The sequence below is a fragment of the Ammospiza caudacuta genome, chromosome 8 (assembly GCF_027887145.1).
Source record: "Ammospiza caudacuta isolate bAmmCau1 chromosome 8, bAmmCau1.pri, whole genome shotgun sequence".
Classification (NCBI taxonomy): Eukaryota; Metazoa; Chordata; class Aves; order Passeriformes; family Passerellidae; genus Ammospiza; species Ammospiza caudacuta.
Window position 1 is genome coordinate 13,478,398 of NC_080600.1, and position 13,443 is coordinate 13,491,840.

The 13,443-nt window shown below is 39.7% G+C and overlaps 1 protein-coding gene across 1 annotated transcript in view; it reads left to right on the forward strand.

Annotated features, from left to right (window-relative positions):
• The window catches only part of COL3A1 (collagen type III alpha 1 chain), a 49,010-nt gene that overhangs the window by 9,753 nt on the left and 25,814 nt on the right, over positions 1 to 13,443 (forward strand). Inside the window, exons 2-5 of the mRNA XM_058809131.1 lie at positions 8,167 to 8,372; positions 9,983 to 10,021; positions 10,582 to 10,698; positions 12,277 to 12,348. Of these exons, the coding sequence (XP_058665114.1) occupies positions 8,167 to 8,372; positions 9,983 to 10,021; positions 10,582 to 10,698; positions 12,277 to 12,348 (434 nt within the window). The remainder of the gene's footprint in view (positions 1 to 8,166; positions 8,373 to 9,982; positions 10,022 to 10,581; positions 10,699 to 12,276; positions 12,349 to 13,443) is intronic.

The window sequence follows — 13,443 nt, forward strand, 5'->3', positions numbered from 1 at the left end:
CTACACCTTGGGGCTGACTTTTTTTTTTTTTTAAAGTTTGGCAAAATCTTGTGCTGTACTTTAGTAAATTTTTCCCATTAATTGATCCTAGTAATGTTGAGCTTGAACTATTACTTTTCTTTAGAAATATGTCAGGCCAGCTTCTTATCGAATACAATTGGAAGTGGTCAAGCATTCAAAACTAACATTGCCTTGACAGTTAGATTCTGAGTCTAGAAGTCTTCATCAACTGCCCAAGGAATGAGCAGAATACATGTTTAAAGAACCTGATAAATCCATTAAATCATCAGAAATCATATTGGACCTTATATTTATGTCCATTTTTGCTTAGTTGAAGACACAAGTCTTTATGGAAGAATTTGGTATCATTCACTCTAATGATAAGTAGATTAAAATAATTTTTGCTGCAGACTAATATTAGAATTTATGCCAGCACTACAGCTAAATAGACATAAAAGAAGTTCTTGCAGCCTGTTCCTTATTTTTAGCATGACACCACATGGCACAAAAAGTGATGTGCCAAAAAATATTGTAATGTAAGAACAGAGGGGATGGAAAAATCTCATAGGCATTTTACCAGTAACTGAAGAGTAGCTGAGATGTGATGCAATGGTCCCTCTAAAAGGCTTTGACTGAATGATGATGAAGTGTCTTCTTACTTTGTGTCCTGCTCTAATGCTAATGCTACCCTTAGTAAAAGATTTGATCTGTCAGGCACTGAAGAGTTTCCACCAGAATTTCCACCAGAATGATTAGAAGCCAACAACTTTTAGGTCTGATTCACAGCCCAGTAAAATCAAGGGAGGCTCTGATCAGGCAGTGGTTACCCTTAATCAGGAAGGAATTATCTGAATTCTGGTGTTTATGGCAAAAAAAGAGGTTGATCTCTACTAAAAAGACAAAAGTATAAATATAATTTAGTCAGAGTCACCTGTTGAGAGGGGACACTGGAGAGGAAATCCCAGAATAATGTCTCAATACAGATGGTCAGTCAGTAATATCTTCCTCCCATGCAAAAAGCAATTTGCCCGTGATTTTGTCAAGGAATAGCTAAGAACAAAAGGGGAATAACTGTCTCTTGAATGCAGCAGAAGCTTTTCCTCAAAATTACTTTTATGAGTTCAGGAACAGACAGTCAACATTTTCCTGGGCAGCCCCAAGAAAGAAGCAAGGTGATAGAGCAGTCTGCTCCATCCTGCCCCTTGTATGACTCAGCTTAAAAGGACAGCTCTGCCAAAAAACAACCCTCCCCAACTAAACCAGCAGAGAAACCACCCTGCATTTGTTTGCTTATTACCAGTTTTGAAAGAAGCCAGTTCTTTGGCCATGGTTTCTCGTGCCAGACACCAGCTGAAGCAGGGAGGCTGTTGTGTAACAACATCTCTGCTGGGATATCTCTGGTCACGATTTCTTTGCAGCACTGCTGTGGCAGGGTGAGCTTTGGAAGTTGTATGAAGAGCATCATTCCAGGGTGTCAGCATGTGTGCCCAAGTGGAGCAATTTGTGAAACCTAAACCTCTGAAGATAAAACAGAAAAATTAGAATTTTTAAATCCACTTTGAAAGATTAGGAAAAAACCCTATAATCTGCAGGGGAAATAGAGGCATTTTGTGTTTTACTTGGTAACATATATGCTGAGGATATATTCTAATCCTGATATTTCTTAGTTTCTAAAGGCTGCAGAAAGGTTGTGGCATTTGTAGCATATAAAGACAAATGAAGGGAACAAGGAATGAGCTGTTTAAAATGCAAGCACTTGTTTGTACCAGTGCAGGCCTGCTTTTTTCTTATTTGTTTCGTAATCTGACATACAGACTGGGTGGGTCTCGAAGCAAGGACAGTTTGGCTGTGTGATACAAGGATCCAGACTCTTCTGTACATTGCCAGTGAAACAGCACATGACTCCATCCTGCACCACCTCTGACAGACAAGTACAGTACTCTGAATGCTTAACCAGCATTCTTTTAAGCAACTTTCTCTTTCTTACTCTGGATCTGAGAAAAGGGCAAAACTGGGACAAGTGCGGCAGCAGAACTGTTCCAATGCCAGCTTTCTTGGCAGACGAGCATCCCTAGAAGTAAGAAATCTTCAGTTTCATTCTGAAAGCACAGGATGTAGCTGGCCTTTTTGGTGTGAAGCTTGGGAAGTTTCACTCATTCATTCATGCTCCTTTTCCATTCCACCTGATAGCAGCTCTTCCTTCTACAGGTCCCAGAGCATCAATGGATTTTTATGGTTGACCCACTCTGGGTCAACGTTTAGGTGTTTAGGTCTGCATTTAGGAGTTTAATAAATGGAGGTTTCATTACCTTCAATCACATGTGGACAAGCCTTGCAAAATATTCCATCATTACTATTAAACCTGAAAATATCCTAATATGTATGGATACCTAAATTGGCCCTTATGTCTTCTTGCACTGTGTGAAATTGATTCAATTCATTAGCTGTTTAAGACAATTCCAGCTGAGAGAATGTTTAAAGGCCTTGCAGTTAAAAAACCCCCAACCAATTAAACCATTTCTTTTCCTTTTTTTCCACCTCTCTTCCTGACTGCTGTGACCCAGACAGGGTTTGAGCCCTTTGGAGTACTCAGCACTGACCGGACATGCCAGCAGACCAGGCATCCCATCCCTGCTGCTGCAGCCAATTCATTCATTATGAGCCTGCCTGTTTCCATGACTAATGATGGGATGGAACAAGTGTGTTTGGGTTTCTTGTAAACATCATCCTCATACCAGACAGGGAGCCCAAACCATTTGCCTCGAGGTAGATGCCGTGGCATTCTTTTCTGCTCAGGAAATGGAAAGCAGCATTGCTGCACATGCTGGGGTGGATTCCTCCACCTACTCCAGTAGGAGAGAATGATTGTGTTTGTATTGAAAACAGACAACAAATCTTCCTTCTACTTTGTGCTTTGCTTAAACAATGTATCAGACAGTGCTGGGGTATGCAATTAACAGATGTATTTACTACAGAAGAAATGTAAAACAATTTTTGAAGTACTCATCCTGCAAAACTAGGTCAGGATGAGGAAGCACAGGTTTCGTACAGCTAAAAGAGTAACACAAATGCTCTTCTTAACTTCATTAGGCTTTGGATTCTGTCAAAGTTAGAGGCAAGGGCTTCTTCATCTTGGTGTTTTAGCCTTTAGCAGATTCACTTTAAATACAGCAGAAGTTGTTTGTTTGACTCATTGTGTTTGTGATCAGATTCTCACAGACCAAAGCTCCTCAGTTTTGCTTCCCAGGCCATAATCAGGCAGCTGCTGGGGGATCGTGAGTCACCCCTGTGTGGACTATTGCCCTCTCTGAGGCAGAACCAGACAAGTTCAAGATGTTTTTTAATTTCTAACCCTTTAGTCACATCTCTGTAAATGGGGGATATGCAAGTCTGCTTCTAATGCAATAGCTGGACATTGCCTTTGTCCAAAGTGGAAAAGCCTGTGGTTTTTGAGGATACTATTAGGAAATTTTTTCCTTTTGCCATAAAATTGTGGTTAAGTCATGATCATGGTGCTTGCACAAATGCAAAGCCAAAACCAACTACAGAGCAGGTCAGATTCTCATGTGATAACAAATTCCCCTTCACCACTCTGGGATTGGGATTATGTCCCGTATGACATCTGTCATCTTTCAGGCCATATGACAATGGACATCTGTGTTTTCCCTTGCACACTTTTGGGCTCTTCTATGTACCCCATCTATAGGTCCTTTGGAACTAAATTGTGATTTTCCTTTCAGCTTTCAATATTGGCCTGCTTATGGACAGCTGCCAGTCTTCCTAGAATGGGAAATAATTCAAAACCAACATACAGAAATTATTGTCTTGCCTTTTTTTTTATTTTATTCAGTATTTGGGCTGGCCCAGGGAAGTGCTACACACTGCAAAACCTATAACATGAGTGCTCGGTAAACAGCATAATTCCAAATTAATTCAGGCTTTCAAATATTAAACTTTTATAACAGTGCACTAGAGATTGACAGGGCTTCCAACAAAACATTGCAGTAAGTGCCACAGAAGTGAAGTGCTGTACAGCCATCATATTTAGGGTTGTGGGAGGAAGAATAAGATTGTGCATTGCCATAGACAAATACTGTTGAGATCTAATGTTTCTTAACTCTCAGGCTAATGAGAATGTTTAGGAATCAATAAGAAAAGCTGGCTAAGGCAAGTATGTGGCTGTTATACCACAAGTCCAGAGGCAGACAAGTCAGCTTTTTTATAACCTCATTATTCCTATATGTTACTCACCAGTGCTTTAGCACAAATCAGCTTTCCAAAGGATTTTGGAGCTAACAGTTAATCTTTATGAGCAATGCAAAATGCATTATGTCATAACATGCTGACACACAGATCTACATCTGAGCACAGAGGGGGTGTCTTTAACACCCTAAGTCTTCCCAGATGTAAGTTTCCTTTGGAAATCTATTTAATACTTTCATTCTGCCAAAGGCCACAGCAGTTTTCATTGCAGCTCTCCTAGCTCATTTCTTAATTCATTTAACAATGTCCAGAAAGTTAGAAGAAAATATGAATAGCATTATATCCATATGTCTTCAAATTTTTGTCATCTTCCTGTTAAATGATGCCATCTACTGTAGCATAACTGAATCACAAGCTTGTAAAAATGCAGAGATGCAGAGATATCTCCTTTAGTTCCTTATTAATGTAAAATTATCAGGCATTGTGACATATTTTAAATTTCCATGTTCTTAACTGATATCTTTGAATAATATTTGGCAGGTAAGTATTCACAGTGTGAAAAATTTGGCACTGAGGAAAGACTGCTTCTGTCTTGGAAACAGAATCTTTATTAACTAGCAGTGCAAAAACAGGGGAAAGATGGCCTTTTTCTGCTCCTCATTGGAGATGTCCTCTTTGCTGTAAAGCAGCAAGATCACATCTCTGAAAACAACAAAACAAATCAATGAAAAATAAGTGGGAATTATGAAAAAAATGATGTAGGAATGTTCAAATCCTTGGATATGAATTTCCTAGTAAATAAGGACCTTATTGTTTTAAACACATAGTTAAAAAAATAGGTGGTTTTCAAAGGCTAAGTGATACTGGGAGCTGAAAATCAGAATATTACAATTAATCAAACACATCTTCTGGGCACAGAAACATGTGCATGCTATACATCTCTCTATGTGTGTATTCAATTCTTATAACTGTATATACAAGTGCAAATAGTAACAGAATTAGGTTCTTTTAGGTCCATAAAATGGTATTGTTATTTAACAACTATGACTTGCCCTAGAAAAAAGGAATTTCTTCCCTTCCTTATTGTGGTTCCAAATGAAAAGAGCATTTTAAGCTGTGGAGCTGGTGGGTGCTCAAGGAGAGTGACAGCTGGGCAGTCCATTGCTCTGGGTGGTGTGGATCTGTGCCCATCCATGCTCTCCAGGGTGCATCCAACCCCTCTTCCAGGGTGGCTCACAGGCTCTAACCTCCCCAGCAGCTCTGTGAGGCTCTGCCTCCCACAGCACACAGCTTTCGAGGGCTCCATGTGAGCAATCTCTATGATTTGGTTTTTCTCTTGAGTCACTTCAGGGATTATAAAGATTTCATTCATAATCCTTCACTGCTGCATTTCAGCCTTCCTGTTTGTCAGGAAACATTTGTCAATAGCCTTGACAAGACTGGGCAGCCTGTTTTTTCCCTAAGAGCCCACAGCAAGATCCTGGCTTGTGAAAAGGAGAAAAATGTTTCTTGCAGGAACAGTCAGCACATAACTAAGCAGAGAATCAGCTTATTTCCCTGGGATGCATGGATATGGTTTTGTGGGGTGAGGACTGGGAAGCCAAGCAACATTTTTAGAAACTAGCTTTAGCTTGGCAGGTTAAGGAAGGAGGTCTAGACCCTATTCAGAGGCACACATTGTTAGGTCCTTTGAAGGAGCATCTTCTGATGCCATAATCCTGTGTCATGTGGGTGTGGGGAAGAGGCTGTCCTGGAAATGAGCTGCTCTTCTCCATCTCTCTTGTGCAGAATATTAAGTTTCTAGAGAGGCTCAAAAGGGGTAGAAAAGGAAAATCTGAGTTTCTAAGTGATAGAGAATGTCTGAGGGGAGTAAGTTTTCATATGCCATTGGAAAGTTTTCCATGTTAAGATTTTTTGTGTTATCAAAGGAAGATAAAATACTGGATCCCAGCTTGATATCAAGCAAAGAAAAAAATATTGGCTTGAAAATATCTGGAAGGGTTTTTGAAGCTTTGTTGTTCTAATCAAGACAGTGGTCAAAATCAACTCTTAACCATAAGGAGTGCCAGCCTTAACAAGTCAACATTTTCCTGATGGTTCTTTTATAACTAAAGTGCAAAAATAACACAAGATGGTGTGCATGGACATGGACAGCCTGTAGTAGGATTGAAACTGGGAAAAAAAACCCTCCTGTCCCATGGAGTGCTCTTCCCCAGGATCTGCACTCTGGCTCTCCCCTCAGGGAGCCATGATTGTTTTCCCCATTGTCCTTCCAGAGCTCAGTGGAGGTAATGAATTCCATGGGTGAAACAGAGGAAAATGTCAGGTCCGTGTGATCAGGGAAAACCAGCTGAGTGAAAAAGTGGGAAGGGAGCAGAAGGAGCAAACCAAGCTCAGTTGAGCACATGACAGTAAAGAAGGGGAACTGCTCAGGTACAAAATGAAAGGATTTGCAGAAGATGAAAAGGGAAGTTATGTGTTATGGGAAGGGTGAAATGCAGAGGAAGCATGAGAAGAAAGGAAACACATCTAAGTGTGCACATTGCCAAAGAACATTGGTGTGGAATGGGGATACTCACCCACAAATACAGAGAGGAAGAAAAAGGAAAAAAACGAGACCAGGGTGCTAATGCAGTGGTGGAAAGATAAAAACAAAGATTAAAGATGCAGGAAGGAAAAAAAAGGGGGGACTGCATAACCCATAGGAACAAACTGCAATAAATTTGGGCTCAGTCTCATACTAGATAATTGTGGCCATTACAATTTGATGATATTCAGAAATTTCTGCCTGGAGCCAGTGGCAATTTTAATGTCAGAGATTTGAATTTCATCTTTTGTCATTTTCTTTCTCTTTTTGAAGGGTAGTGTATAGTAGGTAAATTATCCTCATATTAAAGTTTTAAGAATGATGTAGGCACAAAAATAGCTCTTTCTCCAGAATGTTGTTTTTATAAACTGAATTATTTTTAATTATCCATGAAAAAAAAAATCTATCTAACTATCCATGAAAAAAAAATCTAACTATCCATGAAAATCTAACTATCCATGAAAAAGAAAAATTATTCATGACATTCAGTGATACTTATGTTTGCAATCTAAGACTTCTAATAACATCTACAAAACTTAAAATGAGCTTGTAAAACTCAAATTAGATGCTCTGAGTGTTATTTTACATTGGGTTCTTAAATGACCTGGCTGTCTGGATTGTGTTTTTCTAGGAAAATACTGTCCCAAAATTTAATGTGTCGAGGCAGTTTTTGTCAACCTTTTCATATTCATAGTCCATAAAAAGTTTGACCAGTAAAACAGTTGTTGGAAGGAATTCACAAAGCCATGATTATTACAGATGAACAATCTTTTTTTCTGAAAAAAAAGACACGTGTAACATTTGAGCAGGCTAGCTGATACAATAATTGCAAACCATTTGGGCAATTAACGTGAGCGTTCTTTCAGATCTGTCACATACGCTGGCTTTCAAAAACTCTTTGAAGCCCCTTGGTGGCAGCTATTAATGCAAGATGCTGGAGACAGGGGCTGGTGCTGGACAGATGGCTTATCCCACATCCATGTGCAAGTGCTCCTGTTGGCACGTGGGGCCAGTGGCACTCTTGCTGGAGAGCTTAGGCACGTTTACTCTTGAGCTGCAGCAGAGAATTTGATTGTTAATTAGGCAGTAATTCTGTCTGACACTAAAATTACTCAAGACAGAAGATTATCAGAGATTTAATTGGGCTTTGGCTCAGCTCCAGGAGGTTTCCACTGATGCCTGTGTATAAACTCAGAGCAGACTCTGCAATTAATGTAACAGATCCCCCAGTGCCTGAAGAGCAGCATTTAGCCTTTTGCTTCACATGCATGAACCAGGAAACCAAACAAACTATCCAACAGCTTTCATGTTACTCATTTGTAATTTGGAAAACACATTTGAAATAATATCCAACACAATTTTGTCTCTCTTTCCAGTCACAGGATGTACCCATCTTGGGCAGGCTTATGCTGACAGGGACGTTTGGAAACCAGAGCCATGCCAAATCTGCGTGTGCGACTCGGGATCTGTTCTCTGCGATGACATCATCTGTGATGATCAGGAGCTGGACTGCCCCAACCCAGAGATCCCTTTTGGAGAGTGCTGCCCAGTTTGCCCACAAACAACAACACCACCTCCAAGAGTAAGTTTATTCTCACTGTTGTTTTTTTGGTGGTGCTGCCTTCTTGATACACATCAACCTCAAAACATTTTGGCTTAGATATTCTTAAATGCTTTTCTTTTCAATGCCACTTTCTGAATTTAGGCAAATACTTAGGATGGACAATGCAGCTGATAATATTAAGTCTTCCAACTCAGTTTTGTGTAGACAACAGGCACCAAAATAGTAGAAAGGGACAGAGAACAGCAGCTAGGATTTACATTTTTCATTTTATGGAAAAGCATAGGAGTAAAGCAAACACCTTATTTTTGACTTAATACTCAATCCATATAGATTAAAATAATGCCAACACAGAGTCAAAGAAAATTAGAGAACTTTAATAGCATCTCTGTGTCTTCATTTCTCATCAACTCAATTCTACATCATCACAGAGTGAATTTCCTTTTGCAGTCTTATTGCTGACTTAATGCCCTGTAAATTGATTATACTGTACATACCTAATTTATCATCATCTTTTTACAGACACCAACATTATACAGACCAGTTGCAGCAACTTAGCCTCAGGAAAATCAAGAATGTTAGTACATGCCAAGCCCCCTTCCTAAGTCTTTCAGTGAGTGAGCCAGCTATCTGAGCTTTCAGCTTATCTGAACATTTCACCAATGTTAAAGATCCATGAGGTTCTGTCAAAGTACCTAGGTTGCCACAGACACATTAAAAATCCTTATCTACAAAATAAGAAAGAGATGTGAGGAAGAGAGAGAAGATGCATTTCTGCAGCTCTACAGCACATCTGTTTACACATGGATTGTCACACACAGATATGTCACACACAGATATGTCACCTAATCTTATTTGCACCTCACTTTCAGTACTCCACTGGTCCCAGGGTCCTCTGAGCTACTTCACTGAACATGTTGAGAGGTGGAAATGAGTGGTATAGAAAAGCATGTTGGAGATTTAAGTAACCTCCCTCTCTTTGTTTAGAGACTCTTAAGTTCTGGAGTTCCTGATAATGAAGAACATGTGAACTCTCCCCCCAGCATCTCTCTTTGATGTAGCAGTTTGGTCAGGCCATTGGAAGCTGTCCTGATGACCTTGGGTGGTGTATAGGGAAATGCCATGTTGAAAGATCCAAGATTGTTTCAGCTGAATATTCTTTGCTACTGAAGGTAGCAGCTGAACACAAAAATTGAAAATCCAGGTAGTAACATGTAACTGAATTATTAATTGAAAAATAAATAAATTGCAGCAGTAGATCTGAGAATTTAAAATTAGCTCATCACACTTCACCTGCTGGTGTGAGAAGGAAGCAAGAAAACTGTCACAGCATTCCACAGTGGAATTCTGTCCCCATGGCACTCAATGGCAAAGCTGTACTGAATTCATAAGTGTCATGTTCTTGGCTCTTGGAGAGGTCTAATTCTATGAATGATCCAAGCATTAGTAGATTGACTGACCAAAAACCCTACAGCTTTTAAATATACTGAATAAGCATTACTGGAATTCATGTGAGAAAACTATATCAAATGTTTAAGCATTTTGCTCTTATTTACATGTGCAGTTTTTTGTTTTATTTTGATTCTGTGTCTTGATTTAATTACCTTCCCTTTTTTTTAATTTTTTTGTAGACTCCTGGAGTAGTCAGCCGAGGCCCCAAGGGAGACCCTGTAAGTGCAGCCTTTATTTTTTCCCTAAAGAAAGGAACAAAATCAAGACCCCATTCCTCTAGTGCTATGTATCCCATTCAAGCTGCCAGAATATCCTGCTTTCATTATGTCTGAACTGTCTGCAGCAGGACTGTACCATATAGTTATTCTGAAGTAGAAGTTTGGCTTCAACAAGACTCTCAAAAATTTAAACTGAAAGAACAGAATTTAGTCCAAACTGTATCAGATTTGTTATATTTTGTTGTATTTCTTTAAAGAAGGAGGAAAAAACATCTTTAAGTCTCTACTAGCAGTAATAATTTCAGATTCAGGAACTGAACTGCTAAATATTTCTGATGAGTTTGATTATGTATCAGTTGTAATTAGGTTCCATTAACCAAGTGTTTCCATGTGTGAATTTTGTCTGTCTTTCCTGAATGTTTGGTTGTGGCCTTGTTTAGGAGAGATTTCCCACCACAGACACACAGCCTTTGTTATGAATGGAAAGGGTTGTCCCTCCATGTCCGTGCAGCTGAAGGCAAGTGACAACATCTGTATCTGCTGTGTTTGTGTCTTTGCAGGGTTCTCCTGGAGTTCCAGGCAGAAATGGTCCCCCTGGCCCACCAGGACAGCCAGGGAGCCCTGGAGCTCCTGGGCCCCCTGGAATCTGCCAGTCGTGTCCCAGTATAAGTGGAGGTGTAAGTCATTGTTATGTTCAGCTTCTCCCTTGTTGCTCATAGCCGTGCAAAGTAATGCTGTAGGCACCTGTCCCTTGCACCTTCCCAGATGCTTTGCTTTTGGTGGCGTCCATCCCATTTGTGCCTTTGGGAAACAGAGATGGGTGGTACGTGGGGTTTTGATGTTGTTTTGAGGGTTTGTCCATAAAATTTCTTTGAAGTGCAATTAAATATATGCCTTACCTTATTTTTTAAAACTTTTGTGGGCTGATCTGCTGAAGACTTTGGTAACTCAGAAATAATCTGATCAGAAAGAGTCTGATGGAGAATTTCCCCATAAGCTTAATAGTTAGGGAAGTCTCCTATTTTCCTATATTTCATCAATCCATGTTTAATAACAGAACATTCCAACAAGACTAGACTGAAGCACTGCACCTCTGCTGGCAGGGAGGTGCCATGCAAGTATTATTTGTCATGGTGCCTCTTTATTTCTGGCTCACTGCATGCTGAAGTCACTTCAGAAGAGCTGGGCACACCCGCAAGAGAGTTGATTGTAACTGAAGTTAATCAGCCCTGAGCCCCAGGCAGGGCTTTGTTACAGGGTGACACTGTCATCCATGCAGGCCACCAAGCCCAGGGTTGCAAGATGGGACTTCTTTAGCACAAAGCTGATAAATAGTGCCTGTTAAAATCATTGCTACTTTTGAATACACTGATTATAACTTCCACATATGCTTCCCAATCCCAGGTAAGCCAGAAAGTGAGGCAAGATTTCTCATTTTTATTTAATCCTGAAAGGGATTGCCTCTGCAGGACTGAGCTGTGGATCAGTTTACCAGTCCCAGTGGGCACCAGTGACACTGGTTTGGGGTTTGGAGAGGCAAATACAGGAGAGGAAAACAGGCTGAATTAGCCCTCCATTCCAACCCTGTATCAAAGATGTGCTGTTGGATCCTGACCTGGTTAGTGCAGGAGCTGGATCCACAGTGCTTTGGGGGAACAGGCAGAACACTGCATGTGTTCAGCCCTTCCTGCTCAACCACCTGTGGGCCAATAATGCATCACTGCACTAATGCCACATGATTTGACTGCCTGCTCATGTGAAATGAGTCATTCATTAGTCACAGGTAAAAGAAATCAGGAAAATTATAATGATAATAATAAGCAGCTGTGCTCTTTGGAGCAACAACAAATATTTCATCAACATCCTTGAGTGACAACTAAGTCCAACAGAAAAGAGATAGAGAAACTGGGGAAAGGAGCTAAGAAGGAGTCAAACCAGAGTAAAAGGAGAGGGAAAGGTAATTTTGTGATTCAGCTAAGGACAAGCTGTCAAGAAGAGAAATGAATGTGCCCAGCATGGAGAGCTAATGTCACCATGACCTCAGAAAGAAGACACGAAGACACTGTCTGGGATTCTCTTATGTAAATATATGGCAGCTATAGGCCAAGCTAGTACTACTCAGCAGACACAAATGAGTTATTTTCATGCATTTACTGTACCACTATAAAAAATACTTGAATTGTAGCGATTACATATTTTTCTTTTTTTTTTCTTTTTTTTTTCCTCTTTCTTTTTTTTCTCTATTTTTTTTACAGAGTTTTTCTCCACAGTATGATTCCTATGATGTGAAGGCTGGTGGAGCTGGTATCGGGTACCCACAACCCATTGTAAGATGATAGAACTTTTTTTGTGTCCTTTCTTCTTTTTAAAGAACACATTTTCTGCTCATAGATTATACCTTGGATGTGTATGTATCCTGATTTTAATCTAACAATGTAAGTTTTCATTCAATTATTGCAAGTTGAATTTGATGTAAGGTACCAGTTTGTTCAACAACACTGTTCTAGAAAGTAGCTATAGATTATCTGGATTTTTTATTTTCCACTTTCTTTCTTCAGTTTCTTACCTTCCTTTTCCTGATCTGTGTCTGTGATTCACCTTCTTACACTACCTAAATATTTTTCCTTTTCTCTCTCATGTACATTCCTTGTTTATCTACTTGATATTCTTCCCCTAATTTCTTTCCTTCCTTCCAACAATTTTTACCTCTTCCACTGCCTTTAATCTTCCTTCACCCACTCAGTATAATTTGTCTTTACTGAGTATGATATTCCACATGCTAACTTTTCCACAATTCGAACTTGCCTGATAACAAGTGAGTAAACCCTTCTTATAAACTTTGTTCATTCCAAAACTCAAAATATTTTCACTTTTTCTTTTTACAATTACCATTTTTTACCCACGGCTACTCAGACTCTGTACTAAGGATGCTGTATCTGCCTGCTAGACCTGGTCCAAGATTTTCAGGTTTTTAAGTGAGAAAAAGCATGGACTGCCTCAAAGAGCTGTACCTGAGCTATGTTTCATGAGTAATATAAATCTGAATGTTGCAACTGATTATTCTCCTTTTAGGGACTGGGATTTAGAGATAACATGAAGTGTTCTTGATTCAGGCAATCTGCTACAGAGAGGGTGTGGTGAATTGCTGCTACTGGAAATTGGCTGTGCTTCATTAGGCATAATCACTATTTTCAGCCCAATTCTGCATAACATGGTTTGGGTATCACATGTTGCAGCATTGTAAGGCAGTTCCAAGAAAATGGAGGGAGGAGAGGAGAGGAATTCCATTCGATCATCTTGTGAAATTAGGTTTACTAATCTCAACAGCTCTTTTTCCTGAAATATAGTCATTATTTTCTCACCTTCATTTTAATCTATTTCTACCTCCTTCATTTGCTAATATGATCATCCATGCATTTTTC